The sequence below is a fragment of the Zootoca vivipara genome, chromosome 2 (assembly GCF_963506605.1).
Source record: "Zootoca vivipara chromosome 2, rZooViv1.1, whole genome shotgun sequence".
NCBI classification, from domain to species: domain Eukaryota; kingdom Metazoa; phylum Chordata; class Lepidosauria; order Squamata; family Lacertidae; genus Zootoca; species Zootoca vivipara.
Genome location: NC_083277.1, coordinates 57,177,531 through 57,197,082, shown reverse-complemented (window position 1 = coordinate 57,197,082; position 19,552 = coordinate 57,177,531). Strand labels below are relative to the sequence as shown.

At 46.7% G+C, this 19,552-nt stretch overlaps 2 protein-coding genes and 1 non-coding gene across 3 annotated transcripts in view; all 3 read left to right on the top strand.

Annotated features, from left to right (window-relative positions):
* Nucleotides 1-7,670, top strand: part of DDX41 (DEAD-box helicase 41) — an 18,493-nt gene extending 10,823 nt beyond the window's left edge. Inside the window, exons 12-17 of the mRNA XM_035105855.2 lie at nt 4,076-4,147; nt 4,364-4,460; nt 5,334-5,483; nt 5,765-5,836; nt 6,194-6,304; nt 6,768-7,670. Coding sequence (XP_034961746.1) covers nt 4,076-4,147; nt 4,364-4,460; nt 5,334-5,483; nt 5,765-5,836; nt 6,194-6,304; nt 6,768-6,904 — 639 coding nt within the window. The 3' untranslated portion in view covers nt 6,905-7,670. The remainder of the gene's footprint in view (nt 1-4,075; nt 4,148-4,363; nt 4,461-5,333; nt 5,484-5,764; nt 5,837-6,193; nt 6,305-6,767) is intronic.
* On the top strand, nt 7,659-19,552 carry DOK3 (docking protein 3). The gene is made up of 5 exons (XM_035105856.2): nt 7,659-7,782; nt 11,502-11,792; nt 12,943-13,036; nt 16,477-16,652; nt 18,358-19,552. Exons 1-5 carry the CDS (start codon nt 7,726-7,728, stop codon nt 19,177-19,179), a joined length of 1,440 nt encoding a protein of 479 aa, XP_034961747.2. The 5' UTR covers nt 7,659-7,725; the 3' UTR covers nt 19,180-19,552.
* On the top strand, nt 14,845-14,953 carry LOC118081625 (U6 spliceosomal RNA). The gene has a single exon (XR_004692095.1). It is a non-coding gene; the product is annotated as a U6 spliceosomal RNA (small nuclear RNA).

Here is a 19,552-nt window from a genome sequence, read left to right as displayed (position 1 = left end):
TATCCAATCTTAAGGTTTGCTAAAGGCTTCTATATAACGTTGGTACTTTTAATCTTCCCCTTCCTTATTTTTCCCTTAGTACACACATGTGCTTCCGTGATAGGGCATAGCCTGTGTTTCCTTCCCAGTCAGGCGTCTGTACTCAAATGTATGTGTATCCTAAGGGCAGTGATAGTGTTGAGATCCCCATATTTCAGAAGGGGTGGACTAGATTACTCAAGATCCCTTCCAACCCTTTCCAAACTTGCAAAAAGGAGGGAGAGAAAATGTGTTTGTAAGCACTGAAAAGTGAGTTTCTGTGTAAAATCTAACCCTATTTTAAAATCTACTCTTTCCCCTTCCCTTCCTTTATTCAGATGGTAATTTTGTCAAGAGGTGCAGCACTTTAAAAAATGGTACAATAGTCTGCCGAATCATGAACTCTGTACATGCACAGAGGCTATGTCAGCTTGAAGAGGAAAATAGAGGAGAAAAATGAGGTTTTAACTAAGGGGCGAAAAGGTTATAATCTGCTCATGAAATATTATTCAAATTTCTTAATGTAAAGCTTTGAACCACTGAGGGAAAACAACCTCATGTGTGTTACTGGTCCATCAAGGTTAAGTGGTTGCCAAGTTTCAAAATCTTAACATGCCAGATTCTTTCCACAGGTATAAATAGCAGAGTACTACTATAAGTCTGTCTCTTGAGTAGTTTATAAATTAATTAAGAGGTTCAAGGTTATGCTTTGCACATGAAACTTAAATTTAAATTTCCTTATGTAAAAATAAATAGATAAAGAACCATTGAGAACCATCAACTGTTTAGAAGCTGCCAATTCCAGTTCAACATGCAAAACTCTGTACATTTTAGGAACATTTCCTGACTGATTTTCACATGAAATAATTTTCCCTTTCCAGCAGAATACTGAGATTCAGGGTGTGGAGAAATTCTTTCAGAACCTTAATGCAAAATTATCTCCCAATGGGGGGGGGGACGCCACCTAAACAAGCCCCTCCACACTTGGAAATTCATAGAAAATTGCTGTCTACCAGTTGACAGACTATGCAAACAAAAGGCTCCATTTCTTTCCTAGCAGGTACTCAGGATGGATACTTATCTCCCATTTGCATTTCACCCCGAAGCATTACCCTATGTTAATATAACCCTCCCTTTTCTAATGTAGCAATGATTGAGTGTTTTGCCAATTCTTTTCTTCCACAGCAAAAAAAAAAAAAAAAAAAAAGTGAGGAGTGAGGAGATACAAACAGTAATTTCATTTCTCTTTGGCGCTTCTCTTTAGCTTATAAATAATCTGCTTCCATTTATTATATCAGTTTTTCCATTATGTCTATGAAATTATTCTAACAATAACCAGGTAAAAATTGTTGTGTGAGTGGTAATCTAAATTTTATTTTGTTTTATTTTTGTATCTTTTTTTTTTTGGTATTTCTACTTTTTCTTTCTGTACATACAAATGTAGCATCTAAGTCATTCTTTCCTGTAAATAATAATAATAATAATCCCTTTCAAACAAGATACATGAACCTCAAAGAGAATTCAGAACCACATAAGGAAAATGTTAATAACTTATCGATTGTGTCCTAATTAACAAAATTTTTGTCCTTTGTTTCCTCCACAGCCAAACTAGGTGAAGTAAATTAAACTGACTGAGTAGACAATAACAGCAGTAATTAAATAACTATGATCTTATATTATTTGCAGCTCCCCAAGAAGAAATTTCTAGAATATTCTCCCCTTTCTTGACTATTTATCACTATTATTTTTTAACTAATTATATCTTCAGGCCCCAACCCCCTGCAGGCCTATTTTCAAAAGGATGTTTTACAGGAAACCAAATTGACATTTTATCTCTTTGATCACAACCTAAGAAGGAGGACCTAGAAAGCTATAACGTTTCAGCAAGGTTTAGAAGTGCTGTTATAGAAGTACTGTTAACTTCCTCCCAGTGACTCGAAGGCAGACAAGAAAACCCCCTTGTTGGAGATACATGCAAAAGCAGCAAGAATTATCTCAAGTTCACCTGATTGCCTCAAGATATACAAATGGCGTATAATTAATAATTTGAAGGTTTTGTGCATTATGTGTTATATAGGAATACTGAAATGTGTCAAATGACTTTGGGACAAAGGGGGAAAGTGAATTGCAAGGACATTCTCTCTCCTTGACCTCAAGACTCTGTGCCCTAGGATTTAAAAGCAGCCGGAATTGTCTCAAGATCATGATGGCCTCAAGACATACAACTGATATATAATTATTAGGTCTTATGTTGCGTGATATTCGACAGAAACATTGAACTATGTCTGACAGTATGTTATTTCCACAAGGAGGAGGGGGGGGGGGTGAACCAATTTTGTGTTTAATTGTTTTTTTATGTTTAATGTATAGTGTCCCAATGTTTTTTTTTGTATTATTGCCATGCATTGTATGACCACATTTTCTTGTCCCACGTGGCACTCTGCAGTGTGCCAGCCTTCTTACACAATTTTAGATTGTTTTAAATCATTTTACCAAGAATAAGCCCCAAGATCCATGAAACACCAGATAAATGAAGGTATTTATGTCTTGATTTAACAGGAATGATCCCTTTTAGAGTTAAATTTGACTAATTTGGACATGTTTTATGGGGCTGTATAAATTTTAATTTGGCTTCAGTTCTAATTGGGCAAGTGTATCCAAGGTGCAAGTAGCTTTCTTCCTTTAAGAGCAACTGGGCAACTCCCTACAGTGCAAGGCCACAGCCTATAATAAAGGCCCATAGAAAGCCCAAGGCAAAGGCATCTCTCTCATGACATGTCCAAACCTGTGGCAGCTATGGTGAGTGCCAGGCGACATGGTCAATATGAAAGCCCTAAGGGGATTCACCAGGGATTGTTGCTGTTGTGCCACGTTGGAGGTGTGCAACCAGAGAAGAGCTAGCTTTTGACACCTGAGAACACACAAAAGGGTAAACAAGCAAACTGCACTTTCCAGTCAATATTGGTGGACCATCCTGTTAAGTGTAATACATAGACCATTTTTGAGAAATGCTTCTCCCAAAGTACTAAAACAACACATCTGGTTATTCTTTTGTGGGGCAACAATTTTTAAGAAAAATTATAGCCCCAAATGGGGAATTGTTATAAGAATTTTGAGGTCATATCTATATATATATAATAATTGTTCATAAAACATGTACATGAATGTACAGGCACATGTCTGAAGCAGCACAGGAAGACAGGCCTTTCTGACACCATTTTGACTCTCTCTCTGACCAGGTGTTCCTCTGCAAGGAAGAAGTGGGGTGGGGGGAACCTTCTCATTGTCTCAGGAATTAAAGTGATAATCCCTGGCATCCTGATACCTGACTGCCAGACAAAAGGGTGTGATTAACTTGGCTGGGAAACAGGGAAATGTAAATATCTCTCAATTTTGTTGATTAGGTTTTGGGGGGCAGGGGGCAGGGTCCAGACTGCTCAGATTACTGCCACCAGACCTCCCCTTTCATGATGTACCTATGATGAATCTAGGGAGGGGGGTCTTGGGCTACACCCCTTCTGTGACATATGGATGATGCTTCTGGGGGGTGGGCTGAAACCAATTTCAAATTTCTTTTTAAGGGCAAGACATCTTTGTTTGGGGTTCCTTCCTTGTTCTCCTGTGTGAGAGGAAGGACCCTGTTGCAACAGCAAAAATAAAAGTGCCTTGCTTCGTACGTCCTGGTTTGGTCTCTGTTATTTGGTGGGCAGGAGACGCTTAAATTCGTCTGCTTGCCTGGATCCTTGAGCTCTCCCTGGGTCAAGATCCATTTCTCTGGGTTCATAGGAACCAGCTTAAATTTTACAACATTACCTAATTTATGTGTATTTCATGCAGTATTTTTCTAGCAGGTTAGCCTGAGAGGTGATAACCTGGCCGAAATAATGCACAGAGCTTTACAGCTGCCTATGAATTTTAACCTGTGTGTTTTCTGTGTCCAAACACAACATGACACTAGTTCATCCGAGCCCTGGTCAGTTAGTCTGTAGCTTCTGCCTTTTCTCACACCAAAAATACTGGCACCGTGTGACCTTCGCCATTTTTCTCTTGTATCTAGGAAGTAGAGTATGTAAAGGAGGAAGCCAAGATGGTCTATCTGCTTGAGTGTCTACAGAAGACACCACCACCTGTGAGTACTTGTGCTCAGCCCTGTGTCTCAGTGTTAGTTGCATTAAAGGCAGCATCTGAAATTCTAAAGAAGCAACCAAGCGCTGTTCCAGAATTTTGTGGGGCATCCTGGTTCTGGAACCAAGGGTGGGAGCCTTGCTTAGGTGGAGGGAGTGAAGCATGTTCTTTGAGAGCCCCCCTTACAGCTTGGCACTTTTGCTTTTTTGTGTGTGTGCAGGTTCTTATTTTTGCTGAGAAGAAAGCAGATGTAGATGCAATCCACGAATACTTGCTACTCAAGGGTGTAGAGGCTGTGGCCATACATGGTGGTAAAGGTCAGTAAGCGTCTTGATTCAAATCCGCTCTTTATCCAAGGGCAGCACGTCCAGGCCACAGATTTGTAGTCATCTGCTAACACAGTAGAAGGAAATTGAGAATATAACAGAACTACTGGCTTGTCATGGTTGTGCTTTTTTATGTCTGCCTTCCCCTTTCATTAATATATGGAACTGGTCAGTTGAGTGGAAATGTGCCCAATTTCAAACAGACCAAAAGGCAAGTGTTGTCTTTTGTTGTGGAATTTGCTTCCATTGGGTGTGAAGTGTCAAAAGATCTAGAACAGGCAGTCACAACAAGGCCAGAGTTTCTTATCAGCCCTTTAAAGCTCCTCTGTATTCACAGAAATCATTAAACTACCTTTGGAGCTAGGAAGCTGATGGTTCTAGACAGTGCAGCGTTGGATGAGTAATATGAGAACAGATGTGGAATTGAATGTATTGGTGAAGGCTTGTGGGCATTGCTGCTGAGCACCTCTCCCTTCCAGTGGAGAATTTAGCCCTACATCCTTGGTATAGATGCATATTTTAACACTGTTAAATTTGGGACAAACCCCTTCTTCCTTTTGATTTTTAAACCCACTAAGGAGAAGCCTTCCTGGGGAAACAGCCCCCCATATCAGCCAGCTTCACGAGTTCCCGCCCTGTCCCTTCCTTGCACATTACAGCTGTCACTATGAGAGTTGAGTGGCTTGTGGAGCTGTTCACTCTGGCACTTCATAGATGTGTCTGTGGGGACAATGGTCCTTTTGTCATGGGATTGTGACTAATTCTCGGTAGAGTATTTGAATGGAAACTCTTGTTGTCTTTGGGTTATGGGTGAATGGAAATCTCACTATTGCTGCCTCTAACACCCTCTGTGTCATCTTGCAGACCAAGAGGAACGGACAAAGGCCATTGAAGCCTTCCGGGATGGCAAGAAGGATGTCCTTGTCGCCACTGACGTTGCGTCCAAAGGCTTGGACTTCCCAGCCATCCAGCATGTCATCAACTATGACATGCCCGAGGAGATAGAAAACTACGGTACGAGGAGACAGGCTTGGCTTGGGATGGCTTTGGCTACCTGGTTGCATCTGCTCATATCCTTGCCTGCGTGAAGAGCTTCTGAGAAGGAGCTCAGGCATGTGGGGAAACTCTTGTAGGTGAACGAAACATAAACAAGTCAGATTTGGCTGACTGTTCTGTACATAGGCTGCGCGTGAGTCCTTGAATGTGCTGCCCCATAGAGAATAGGAATCAAAAAGAGTTAAAAGCTTCTCCCTTAGCTGACTTACATGTTAATATATATGTATGTATTTTTCCAGTTCATCGAATTGGACGTACAGGTCGCTCGGGGAATACTGGCATTGCCACCACCTTCATCAACAAAGCCTGTGGTGAGGAATTGAGAGGGGCTGCTATGGTGGGCAGGGGTGGAAGGTAGACTGCATGGGGGTGTAAAGGGGGTGGAGCTGAGGATCCGGGTCGGCAGGCCTGAGTCCTAGTAACATAAGGACTTACTGAACAGCGAGCCATAGCCATGCTTCCTTGTGAGTCACTGCTGAAAATAGAATCCTCCAGGGAGCCAAGACATCATGGGTGGGTGGTTTGGGTCTATTGCGAGTGCCTGCCTTATGGAGACAGCTAGTCACTTCTGCGTGGGCAATCTCCTTTGGCTTCCCACAATTGAAATCTGTTGCGCTTTCCCAGAGAAGCCAGCCTGTGTCCATTCTAACTTGCTTCTCTGTCCCCAGACGAGTCTGTGCTCATGGACCTGAAGGCGTTGCTGCTGGAGGCCAAGCAGAAGGTGCCTCCTGTGCTGCAGGTGTTGCATTGCGGCGACGAATCCATGCTGGATATTGGAGGTAAGCGATTGGGACAAGAGGCAACCATCCTGTTTGAGGCTGTAGAGTTGGTGGGGTTGACTTCACCGGAGAGACAGCTCACCTATAGCCAGATTGGGGCAATGGCCTCCTGAAAATAAATTGGGTCACGGTTTTTCAAAAGCCACAGAAGTCCTTATCTGGTCATTAGCCTCAAAAAGGAGAAGATCAAACAATAAAACCAGACCAAAGGGAAAGGTCTGAAATCGATTTCCAGGCAACCTGTGATTCTGCAGGTGGTGCTGCACTCCTGGTCCCATTACCTCTGACCATTGGCCATGCTGGCTGGGGCTTACGGGTGTTGGAGTCCAACAGCACTTGCAACTGAACCTGAGAGTGTTGCTTAGGTCTTTCTGTCTTCCCTCCTTTCCCCCGTCTTTCCCCCCTTTTGTGCCCCCACAGAGGGCCTGAGCTCTGACTGACGCTGTTCTTTTTTCTCTTCCAGGAGAGAGGGGCTGTGCTTTCTGTGGGGGCTTGGGCCACCGCATCACAGACTGCCCCAAGCTGGAAGCCATGCAGACCAAGCAAGTCAGCAACATTGGGCGCAAAGACTACCTGGCGCACAGCTCCATGGACTTCTAGAGATGCTGCCATTGGGCCCAGCAAAGAAATGGACTTTGCTGCTGCTTTGGAAGGGCAGCTCTGCTCAAATCCCGCTCTAGCATACTGTTGCCAGCTGGAGTGGGAAAAGGGCTTCACAGTGGACTTTCTGCATTTGGAAAGCCTAGTGCTTCTTTGTCACTGTGGCAGTTGCTGATCCTGCCACAGGTTGGAATGGGAGATGTATATAATAGGATGACTGATGCTTGTTTGGTGTAGGAGTTTCCTTTCGGCACTGCGGGATGGGAATAGATAGGTGGCGTGTCCTCTGTGTTTTAAGCAGGCTCGACACTTTTTTTTCTTGAAAGCAGCAGGGCAGTGATGCAATAGGCCATTGCGTCAGTAACTACGGTTAGGCTGTGTTGGGCAAGTGCTGCTGTGCTCGGCAAGTCCTGTGCTGCTCCATTCTCCAGCTCCGGTAGTTGTTTCCAAGACATTCCGCACCCCCTCTCAGAGAGGAACGTTCAGCCTTCTCTGTGTGACCCCACCTGTCTGTCCCCAGCCACGTCATGTGCCTCTGGCTGGCCCACTCTGCAGTTACCCTGCAGCTGCCGGAAGAGAAAGCTGTTAACCCACCAACGCTCATCAAGTCAGAAGTCCCCTGGGAGAGCCCGTGTCTCCTGGGACAGCTCTGCCTGTTGCAGCTCCCTATGTGCATGTAGGCCCCAAAGAGGAAGTTAGCAGGCAGAGGAAGTCGCCAGTGCTATCGTACATACTGACTCATCCCTGTGGCAGCCACAACGGCTTGCAGAGCCTGCAGACTGCCTCGCTCCTCACTGGGCTGCCCCTTCGGAGCCTGTCCCATGGAGTGTCCCGTGAAAGATGGGATCCTATACATCCAGCACCCCAAATTTGGGAAGGTAAATGGATGTGTGTGTGTCTGATTTGGTGGGTGGAGTGTCTGGCTCCAGGGAGCCTTTGCTTTATGTATGGGTGGGTGGCTTCAGTGGGAATTTTGAGTCTCGTCAAATGCAGGGGAGCATTTTTCCTAGCTTTGCCTTCTTTAGGGCCTGAGATTACATCCTCTGTAGTGCCAGAGGGTGGCTGCAGGAGCTGTCATTGCTCGGCATCTTTCCCACCTTCTGCTTTGTAATGTTACTGTATTGTGAATTTACAGCCAAACTGAACGTAAATAAACTCAATAACAAATTAAAATGCTATATGAAATAAGGGGTGTACCTGAAGCACGGTGTGTGGGAGAGAGAGGCGGGGAGAGCACATAAAATAAGTAGAATTGGCCTGAAACCGCCACTGAGCATGAGTGTGCAGGGGTGGTCCTATGGTGTTCTGCCTTTTAAAAGTGGGGCCCCCAGTGCCTGGTCTTTCTCTTGCTGCAGGAGCTCTCTAGAGAACTGGGTGCTTGTACTTTGGCCCATTTATAGTATGTTGTCAAGGGACTTGCTTGACCAAGGCAGCCATGTTTCTGTGTCCTATCTCTTGGGGTTGAGGATTGATCTGGATCTCCCTCCCCCCCCTCCCTCCCTCTCTCTCTGTCTTTCTAATCAAGTATCATGTTGCAGGTGTTAGTGAACTCAGCTGAAGCCTCAGGCTCCCCTATGGTGGAATTGACTGTGGTGCCAGAGCCCCCTTGGTGCCTGCCCATGTGCAGCGGATATGGCAAGGTGGCTGAAAAGAAATGGCTCAGTGGTTCTCTCATTTTCGGTCACCTGCCTTTTTTAACGTCCAGGGCTAGCAAATGACACCACCCACACCAAAAGGCAGTTACAATTAGATATTTTTGCATTCCTTGGAGGTGTTCAAATAGTATTTCTTAATATTTCCTCCATAAGTAGGTCAATATTCTCCCCCATATAACTCCCGAGGCCACACAACAAGCTAAAGTTTGAAATGAGGCCTTTCTGACTCTCGGCTTATGCTCTTAATCACTGTTCTACATCCATCACACATTGCTAGGAAACCTGGATCGCAAAAGTGGCTATATTGCTTTGTGGCAAATGGCTGCTGGCAAAGCGAGACTGAAAATGTCTGCAGCTGATACAGTATATGCTAAGGTCTCAAGGGTTCAGGCAGCATTGCTGACCTGCTATCTTGTTCTTATTACTCAGCAAACTTGACTTTACGGAAGTAGCCATAGTTAATCTCCATGGGCACTGGGAAGGTATCTTTCTTCCCCCTGTCTAAAATGAATACACTAGGGTAGAGGGAGGGAAAGAGGTTGTTTTCTGCTCTTCCAGAGAAGCAGACATGGAGCAGTGGATTCAAACTACAAGAAAGAAGATTCCACCTAAACATTAGGAAGAACTTCCTGACAGTAAAAGCTGTCCGGCAGTAGAATTTGCTACCAAGGAGCAGGGCCGTCTTAAGCATATCTGGCGCCGTGGTGCGACGATCCCTCCGGCGCCCCCCCCCCCCCGTTTCTCAGTGCGGCTGTCTGGCGGACGCGGCGCCCCCCTGGCGCCCTGCGCCACCCAGCCTGTCCATAGGGCCGGCCCTGCCAAGGAGTGTGGTGGAGTCTCCTTCTTTGAAGGTCTTTAAGCGGAGGCTTGGCGGCCATATGTCAGGAATGCTTTTGATGGTGTTTCCTGCTTGGCATGGCAGGGGGTTGGACTGGATGGCCCTTGTGGTCTCTTCCAACTCTATGATTCTATGAAACAGCTCTGTGGGTGTCTTCCATATTTGGTGCTGAAGTCCTTCTGAGTCCTCCTTGTCACAAGAGTAGGTTGGGAGATACAGCTTCCCCCGCTGATAATACCAGACCTGCCTTGTATTCTCGTGTACGGGTGAAAACTCCCTTCTTCTCCTGGCTATTAAGACTCTGTACTAGCCAACCACTTTAAACAACAAACAAGCCCAACCTACCACCATCCAAACCCTGACATGTGGTCACCAGAGGCACATAAACTTTGGCTGAGCTTGGGAGCCAAGCCAACCATTGTTTGTAGCCACTGCCAGAGTGACTTTCTTACTACTTGCTCCACAGAGACAAAATATGTTTTGGCACATCTCCACAGCTTGCTACTGGCATTGATTGACTGATTGATTGATTGTTAGACCAAAGTGGAGGTTTTTTTCCTCATGGGCCAGCCAGATTGGCATTTCTGGTCTCCACCAGCAACTTGGTGGCCACATTGGTAGACCACTGGTAGTTGGCATGCCATTTGTGCACTGGGAAGATTTCGTGCTTCCACTTGTCCTGCTGCAGAGTCCCAATCGTGAAAGAAATTGGACTGTTTTGAAAAGGAAGAGAGAGTGGGGTGGGGAAGGCAGAGTCTGGTGTATGGTGAACTGGAAGAGAAAAGGGCCACTATACCAACTGCGACTGGTTCGACAGCTATGACTATTCCTGCACTGGGAAAGACTTGCCACAGTGGTTCATGTGCTAGTTACTTCTAGACTGGATTGTGCTCCCTTGCGCTTGATCCAGAAGCTGCAGCACCATATAACACCTGTGCTCAGAGATCTGCTGTGGTTGCTGATTTGCTGCTGGGCCAGGTTCAAAGTGTTACTGTTTACCTACAAGATCACCTTACCCCACACTTGACCGCTTTAATTGGCAGAATCGGCACTATTGCAGGTGCCACATAATGCCTGTTCCACATTTGTAAGAATTTGATCATTTCAGGTGGGAATGTCTACACTTTGGATCGTCCTGCCACCTTCACTGCTCTCTTCAGTACCTGCTAAAAACATTATTGATTAGACAAGCCTGCCCAGATGCTTAGAAAGTGGACATCATTTGTTTTAGCGTTTTCACTTCTTTATGTTTTAAAGTAGGATTGTGAATTTTCCCGATTTTACTGTTTTATCTTTTGTAAACACCTTTAAGGGTGTTGGTTTTTTTTAACAATCAAAGCAGTGTATAAAATTTAGGAAATAATATAAAAATAAATATTATAGACAACAGCTCTGAAACCACTACTGGATGTCAGCTTTACACATGTCTCTTGGGCTTCTGAGGCTTCCGCCAGACACTTCACACACACATTTCCAGGCTTTCTTTTACTTCCATGAGGTTTAGACACTTGCTTTTTTTAAATAAATAAAAAAAGTATGATTTCAGCAGCTGGCTGCAGGAGGAGGAGATGCTAAATTCTTGCACAATAAGCCCACAACCTACACACATTTAACTTGTGTGCATTCAGCTCTACGCACTTGGCAAAAATAAAAATGGTTGGGGCACCCAGGGAAAAAAGACTTTCAGTTTCATCTCCCATTGTACCAATGTGTTTTGAGAATACACAACTTTGGCTTTTGGCACAATCCCTGGAATGTAGCCCCCTGTGTCAATTGAGAGCTTACGATATTTATCCCACTAATGCTTGCAGTGCATGCAGATTTGTGGGTCTATGCATCCAATTGCCTAAGAGGGGTAATCGCCAAAGAAATCTTCGTAACCTCTGATTCCATATTCTGTACTCCCACCTGCTCTTGGCAAGGACTCTACAGGGCAATAAATCCCCAGAGAGGATCACATTTCTGCTTGGGTAACGCGCCTTCCTGTAAGAATGATTCTGTTAAAGAGGCCTTTTTCTCCGTGTGTGGATTTCCTAGTGCAGACTGTTGTTAACCGGTGCCTGTCCTTGATTGTGTGCTGTCACCCCTTGCCCCCTGCTCACAGAAGGTCTGGCGGAAAGTGTGGGCCCAGCTCTTCGCCGACAGCCCCTCTGGCATCGCACGGCTCGAGTACTTTGAAGGGCGTGAAGGGGCCGCAGCGGAGAAGGCCACCCTGAGGAAGGGCGAGCGGAAGGTGATCCGCCTCTCGGACTGCGTCTCGGTGGAGCGGGCAGGCGAGCACAGCTCCCCAAAGGACACCACGGCCTTCTTCCTGAGCATGATGGAGCGCAACTGCTTGCTGGCAGCGGATCAAGCAGATGAGTGGATCGAATGTATCTGCCAGCTGGCTTTTCAGGTATTGACCTCTTCATATCTTCAGTGGGAAGGCCCTGTGTCTCGCTGAACCACAGGGAGATTCCTCCTGGCCACATGTCAGCTGTACGGAATCTCAGAGGGGTGCCAAGCTGCTTCCTCTAGAGGTGGCTTGCAGTTGCAAGTTTCTGGCCCTCAGCGAGGGTTGGACTTTATGACCTCCCAAGTCCTTTTTTACCTGCATTCCATTGACTGGAGAGGTCCTAAATTTGACTGCTATGGTGGCCGATCTTCCCTGCTCACTTGCTTAATGATAAGTACTTTTTGTGTCTTTTTTTGGTTAGGTTCTGAATGCAAGGGTTTATATATTCTTGCAAAAAATGGGGATGAAGCCCTGGAAATTCTGGACATGGCCTCTGGGTCTGAAATCTCTCTTGACGTGATGTATTGCAGCCTGTTCTCAACCCATGTTATTCAGAACATTGTCTCAGTGATTTTAATGGGGCATACGTTCAAGAAAGAATACATAAGAATTTAACCTTCCAGGACACTCCTATGTATATTTACTTGAATATACAGTGTTCAGTGAGGCTCACTCCCACATAGGTATACACAGAATTGCTGCCTTAATGTGCAAATAATTTGCGCAATCTCTGTTTTTCAATAAATTCTTGGTCATTCCTGTTTGTTGCCACTTAAAAAGTAGAAAATAGCAACCTAGTCTCCAAGGATGTTAGATGAGGAAGATAATAAGTTTGTGATGTTCTTTATACAGCCAGAATGCTCTGTTAATGATAGTGGGGCTTTAGTAATGGTGAAACTGAGATTGAGCGAGAAGAAGAATGGCTCACGGGGAAATAGTGTTTATGCAGAGCTGGCAACTAAGGTCTTTGCAAAAAAAAAAAAACAGATCCTTGGTGAGACACAAGAAGAAGGAAAAGGGAAGGTATTGAATGGGAGGATCCATGTTTTTAGTTGCTCATAAGAACAGTAAGGGATGTTTCTGGCCCGTAAGAATGGAACAAGGGTTGATGGGCACATGGTTGAAATTGGCTTTCTGTTCAGGTTGAGGTTCAGGGGGAATAATCCAAATGTTGGAACAAGGCACCCTGCCTTTCTCCGATTCTGTGATGGTTTTTTCATCTGAGAAATGCTCTCCTTGCTTCATTTCCCCTCTGCTGTGCTCCACACAGAAGATGCCTGCCCCCTCGTCCAGCTCAGTTGGAAACATACCCAGCCCACAGCCCCTCATGGAGGAGAACACCATCTACTCATCCTGGCAAGAAAGTATGTGCCTAAGGGGCAGGGTGGGTGTGGGGGTGAAGGACCTGGAACAAAACACCAGTTTCTTGTGCTACCAAGTGGCAGCTGATGGAAGGAGAGGCCTTCTGGGAAATTCAAGCTTTTAAGGAGCTTTGGTGCAGCTGCAGGTGCTATATGGTGGTGGCAGGGGGGAACATGCAACCCTCTTCTTGCTCCCAACTCCCATCAACCCCATTCAGCATGGGGGACCACAGATTTCCCATCTCTGGTGCACAGGCCCCAGTCCTCTGCTCAGACTTGACCTACAGCCTTTCTACAGCCTTTCTCAAACTTGGGTTCCCGGATGTTGTTGGACTACAACTCCCATCATCCCTAGCTACCAGGACCAGTGGTCAGGGGCGATGGGAGTTGTAGTCCAACAACATCCGGGAACCCAAGTTCGAGAAAGGCTAGGACATTTGTGAAAACCCAAACAGCCAACCCCCATGCTGGCAAAAATGTGATAAGTTATATCCGAAATGAGGAAACTATTTCAGCCTGAAGGCCAGATTTGAACTTAATCAACTGTCCGGAGGCCGTATTCCAATGGTGGATGGGGGCAAAAGTGGATGGAGCAAAACGACACAAGAAAAATTCCTCTGTTAGCACCTCCCCCTGCCCACCCCCACCTTGTCACCTGACACGCAGGCTAACAGCACCCACACATGCATGCATGCGGTCACATATACATGCACTTTCACACACCAGACATACTGGCATACAGGCATGTGTTTACATGCACACACACTCAGCATTTTTCCAGCCAGTGCTCTCTACCTAAGCACTAGGGTGGCTGGAAAGATCCATCTGCCTGCTCTTTAGATAGGATCTCTCAATCTTGACCTTAGCTCCTTTGCGCTAGGATGGGAGAATGAGAGTACAGTGATCCCTTGACTTACGAACTTAATCCGTTCCGAATGCACATTCGTAGGTCGAAAAGTTCGTAAGTCGAAAAGCGGTTTCCCATAGGGGAAAAAATATTCGGAAAAATTCGTAAGTCAAGGAAAGCGCATTTAAAATCCGTTAGTCGAGGAAACCACATTTTAAACCGCCAACGGTTTCCATTCGGATGTAGAAAAATTTGTAAGCGTGCGGCCATTTGTCCCGTTCGTAAGTCGAAAACTACGGATGTCGAGTAATTCGTAAGTCGAGGGACCACTGTATAAGGCAGCATTTCTTCCCACCCACCCCCTCCAGCACAGGGGGTGGGAGATGGAAACGCTGCCTTTTGCTCTTATCTCCCATCTAAGTGCGGTGATGTTCAGCACTAACACTGGAGATAAGGAGATCCCTCTGCCTGCTCTTCAGGCGCTTGTCGCCAATCTGTTCAGTTCATCTATTTTATTTAACAAACTCTATAGACCCCTAAGTGACTTACAAAACATAATGATTAGATTCTGATCCATAGAACGTGATAGATGTGCTGATTGAGCCAGTAGTCACGCTAAGTTGACTAATAGTAAAAGCCAGAAAATGATGAAATGGGCCAGAAAATGACATGAGATGAGAAGGGCTTGTTGGGACAGGCCTGATGGGGCAGATTAAACCCACAAGCTGAAGGTTCCCCACTGCAGAGCTGAATAATTGACAGCATGCCTCCCTTTACTGGTACCCTCTCCCCCAAACCTGCTATCTGAGGTATAGCTGCCAAGCCCCACCTGGAAAGTGAATCCATAGCTGAGCTGAAAAGATTTGAAACCAGGTCTCCAAAGTTCAAAGCTCTAAAACTGGAGTCACCCAGCTCTTTTGATCTGATAGCTTTACCCCACTGTTCTTCAAGAGTGTCATGCGCAGTGCTCGTTTGGGCAGCACATATACTAAAAATTTGAAATGATACAGAGAAGATTGGCATGGCCCCTGCACAAGGATGACACACAAATTTTTGAAGCGTTCCATAATAATAATAATAATAATAATAATAATAATAATAATAATAATAATAATGGAGTGTCATGTGTCCCTTTCAATGATTTTGGCATTAGAAACAAAGGACCCTCTAAAAAAGGGACAATTAGAGGCAAAGTGTTCTTGACAAGAAGCGTAAAACAAACAGCTTTGTGTGCTCCTATTATTAGACAGGAGTTTCTCCTTGGCTGTTCCCACACTGTTCTGTGCCCCAGTGACTCTATATTTACTGAGGCAGATGGGCAAGCTAAAAATGGAGTCTAATTTTGGAAGGATGTAAATTCACAAGCACCAGTGGATGTTCTGATGGAAGGGGGGAATATACAGTGGTACCTCAGTTTATGAACACAATTGGTTCCGGAAGTCTGTTCATAAACTGAAGCGTTCATAAACTGAAGCGAACTTTCCCATTGAAAGTAATGGAAAGTGAATTAATCCGTTCCAGACGGTCCGCGGAGTAAGCGTTCATAAACTGAAGCAAACTTTCCCATTGAAAGTAATGGAAAGTGGATTAATCCGTTCCAGACGGGTCCGCGGAGTACTTAAACTGAAGCGTTCATAAACTGAAGCATGGGTGTAATTGGTTCCGGAAGTCTGTTCATAAACTGAAGCGTTCATAAACTGAAGCATACTTTCCCATTGAAAGTAATGGGAAATGAATTAATCCGTTCCAGATGGGTCCGCGGCGTTCATAAACCAAAAATTCATAAACCGAGGTGTTCATAAACCGAGGTTCCACTGTATGTCTGAAGGGAACAGAGCAGTTCTGAAACAAAGTACCTGCTCCAACCATTGTGCACTCCACAACAAGGCAGTTAAGATAGCATGGGAGGAGGAGGGGAAGGGAAACAGCCCCTAAGATGTCTTCAGCCATCAAACATAAATGAGTCAGGGCTCTTTAGACAGAAGCACAACAAAAACATGGAGTCCTCTTCAGATTTCTGAAACGCTTTCCTACCAGAGTTCCACTTGGTCCTCCCCTATCAGTTTGCTTCTCCTGCTTGAGCAGAATTCAGTTTTCAAAATAAGCTAACACATGTGCCCAGCTACTTAATCTTATTTTTGCAACCTCCACTCATTTTGTGCAGTTTTGGTTACAGTCGTCCCTTGGAAGTTGAACGGAATCCATTCCGGAAGTCCGTTCAACTTCCAAAATGTCCGTAAACCAAAGCATGGCTTCTGATTGGCTGCAGGAAGCTCCTGCAGCCAATCGGAAGCCACGGCACCAGTCAGACATTCAGGTTCCAAAGAACGTTCGCAAACCAGAACACTCACTTCCGGGTTTGCGGCGTTTGAGAGCCAAAATGTTCGACTCGCAAGGCGTTCGACTTCTGAGGTACGACTGTACTTAGGTGGTGTGCAGTTTTGATATGTTTTTGTTTGCTTGTTTTTTGGGGTTTTTTTTTAAAGTGCGCACACAGAGAGTAGTCAGAGCCATGGCTGGGTTGGGGAGAATTAAAACTAAGACCACACATGACTTTTGAGGGATTTGTTGACCTTTTGCAATGCCTTCTCAACAGCCTGCGAATTCCCCGTGTCAGTATTCCCGACAGAGGCATCTGCAAGATGTCACTTGAAAGGGAACAACTACCTGATGACGACTTTACCTGAGCACCTGGTGCTGAAGGACGCTCACTCGGGGCAAGCCCTCTATACCTGGCCCTATGCCTTCCTCCGAAGATTTGGCCAGGAAAAGGTATGTTGTGTCTGTTTCCTCCTCCAGTGGCCCAGAAAACACCCATCCTCTACTGACTACCCTCAGGAACAGCAACAAAGGCAGGGAACATCCTGTCTTGTCCTGCAGCTTGAGGACAGGGATTGCCCTCATTCCCAGTGGGCTGTGTTAGCAGGCCCTGGTCACACCTTCAGCCCACAGGATGATTTCAAAATAAGCAGACCTGTACAGAGATAGCAGGTAAGTCTTCCTCACACTTCAGGTGATGCTTCTTTTAGTGTGTAGCTGCTGTTCTGGGAATGGTGGTATCTTTAGTAAATTCCCACACACCCTTTTCTGGCTTGGTGCATTGGGCTAGGAGTTGAAATGCTCACCCTCCCATTATTTCACCATTCACTTGAACACATAAAAAAATTGTCCACCCACTCTTCTGATTTGACAGTCCTGGAGGCTGCTCCACCCATTGCTGCTCCACCCACCTTCTTAAGTTTGCTGCCTGCTCCTGGGACTTTTTAAACCCACCCAGATTACACTCAGTTTGAGCTATTTCATATGCAGGGACCATAGATCAGCTGCTGAAAGCGTGCTGCCCATCTCGAAGGTGCAAAGGGATGTGGCACAGCATCCCTTCGTCCTTTGCATGCCGAAGGCCCCAGATTCGATCCCTGGCATCTCCAGTTAACAGAAACAGGTAGAAGGCCATGGGGAAGAGCCTCTGCCTGAGAGCTGTGGCAAGCTAGACTGGGCAATCCTGGGCTACATGGAGAAAATATAGTCCAAACAGATGGACCTTTTGCTGCTGGATGCCAAGGACAAGATGACGGCCTTCCATTCCATGCACAGAAGCTACCTGGGCTGACAGTCGAGTCTTAGCATTGGCAATGGCGCAGCACCCTCGACCACTCCTGGGGGCAGCAGGCTATCCTGGCAGGAGGGAGTCAGGTGCAGGGCAACCTAGCTTAAGGGACTTGGAGGACTTGGATGGTGGACTGCTGCCCTGCCCCCAGTGGTGAATGGTGCCCTTTGCGACTGGTCGGGAGGAAGGCAGAGAGACCGACAGCAGGTGGCACCAGAGCCAATGACAGTCAGAGCCACCTGTGACGGGTTGTAAGAAAGAAGGCAGGTTGGGGTTGGCTGAGTTTGGTGGGACAGGGCTCCCTTTGCCCTGAATGGACCAGCCTGTGTGGCCTGCCCTCCCCCAGCACCTGCCCCCCTGCTTGGTGCTAATGGTAGGGCTGCCCTTGACCCTAGCCTCTTCCAGGGTAAATCTCTGCCCTGTCCAGCTAAAAGGATTTTGGGTGGCAGACCAAGCATCTGGCTGAGATGGTGAAGAGCCACTCCCCATCATAATCCCGGGCTAAATCAGCAACTTCTATCTAGTCTGTTTTTCTTGGATCTGTCTCCAATGAGGCTCAGCACCAGCAGACAGCTATGGGCTGATCCACACCATACATGAAAAGCACATCCAATGTGTGTCCAAAGCGCATGGCTTTCCCCCAAAAGGAACCCTGGGAAACGGTAGTTTGTTGAGGCTGCTGGGCACTGTAGAACTACAGTTCCCAGGGTTCTTTGGAGTTCCTTAAATGTTTGTTGGGTGTGCTTTAAATGTTTGGTGCTGCTATGCTTTGCTTTGCCTTAGATGCTGCAGGAGAAACTTGAGCAGAGATATCAATGTATGAGAATCACCTTAAGAAAGCACCTTTGTGTTCCCCCACTCTCTCCCCAGACGGTGTTCTCCTTTGAGGCCGGGCGCCGCTGTGACTCCGGAGAGGGCCTCTTTATCTTCAACACCATACGGGCTGCGGAGATCTGCCGAGCTGTCTCGGCCTCCATAGACCGCCAGAAAGCTACTCTTCTGGAGAGAGACAAGAAAGCCAGCATCTCCCCAGGCCAGGACTGTATGCAGAAAGCAGGCGGCTGGTCCTGGCCCACCAGCACGGAGAACCCGGAGGGAGTGCAGCCGCTGTATGAAAGAACGCCAATGGGAAGTGTGGACATGGGGTTCCCAGCAGCGCCTCCTGGCGGCGGCCGCTCCATTTCCCCAGAGTTCAAGGCTTCCGACTCGCCCATCATCTACGCTTCCATTGGCAAGAGCTTCCCTCTCCCGTTCCAGCCCTCGGGCAAGGTAGAGGCAGAACCCAAAGCAGGAAGAGAACAGGGCTCGGACCACCTCTATGAGAACCTGCGCAGCCTGGAGCAGCAGGCCCTCTGCGCGGAGCCTCTGAGCCTCGGCTACAGAGACTCCCCTGAGGGCGGCGGCAGCAACGAGGCATCGCCCATCTACGACAACAGCCCCGTAGTGGCAAGGCGCTCCAGCAGTAACCCTGCCTTCAATCCCAGTGCTGTGGGGGCTGACCCTGCTCCAGACAGCCAGTGCCCTTCTCCCTTGCTGGATTGCCAGGGGCCCGAAAGCGAAGGTGAGGGCCGGGCCAGAGCCAAGGCAAGAGGGGCTGGGGCCTTCAAGCACAAGCTGGTCACTATGTTGAGCCGGGAAGGAGGAGCCGGCAAAGCAGCCGGCAAGAATGCAGGCTCAATGGACAAAGCATGATGGATCCCTCCAGCTGCCTGGGGTTTGGGGAGTCCTGTCCGCCAATTGAATCTCCTATTCCTCCTCTGCCTCCTCTTTATCAAGACTTTGGCAGGCAAGATCTATGTGACCTCAAGACGCAGCTTCTCAAATCATTTGATAGTGACAAGGCTGGTTAGATGCCCTCAACTCCATTGTGTCAGCCTTGGTTCCTCAGGTGAAGCATGTCAAGCTTGGGAACAAGGGGATCTGAGGGAGCAGGTGGATGAGGTGTACATTTTGGGTTTTCTTTTTTCCTTTCTGTCTCAATAAATAAATAAAACAACGTTTCTCAGGTTATCAAGTACCTCTGTTGACGCGGGCTCTGTTTGGCTCTTTCTCTCTTTGCTCTTTT

Coding starts and splice junctions, on each gene's coding strand:
- DOK3 (XM_035105856.2), top strand. CDS start 7,726: ATGGAGTGTCCCGTGAAAGATGGGATCCTATACATCCAGCACCCCAAA. Junction 11,793..12,942: donor TCTGCCAGCTGGCTTTTCAG/GTATTGACCTCT, acceptor TGCTCCACACAG/AAGATGCCTGCCCCCTCGTC. Junction 16,653..18,357: donor GAAGATTTGGCCAGGAAAAG/GTATGTTGTGTC, acceptor CTCTCTCCCCAG/ACGGTGTTCTCCTTTGAGGC.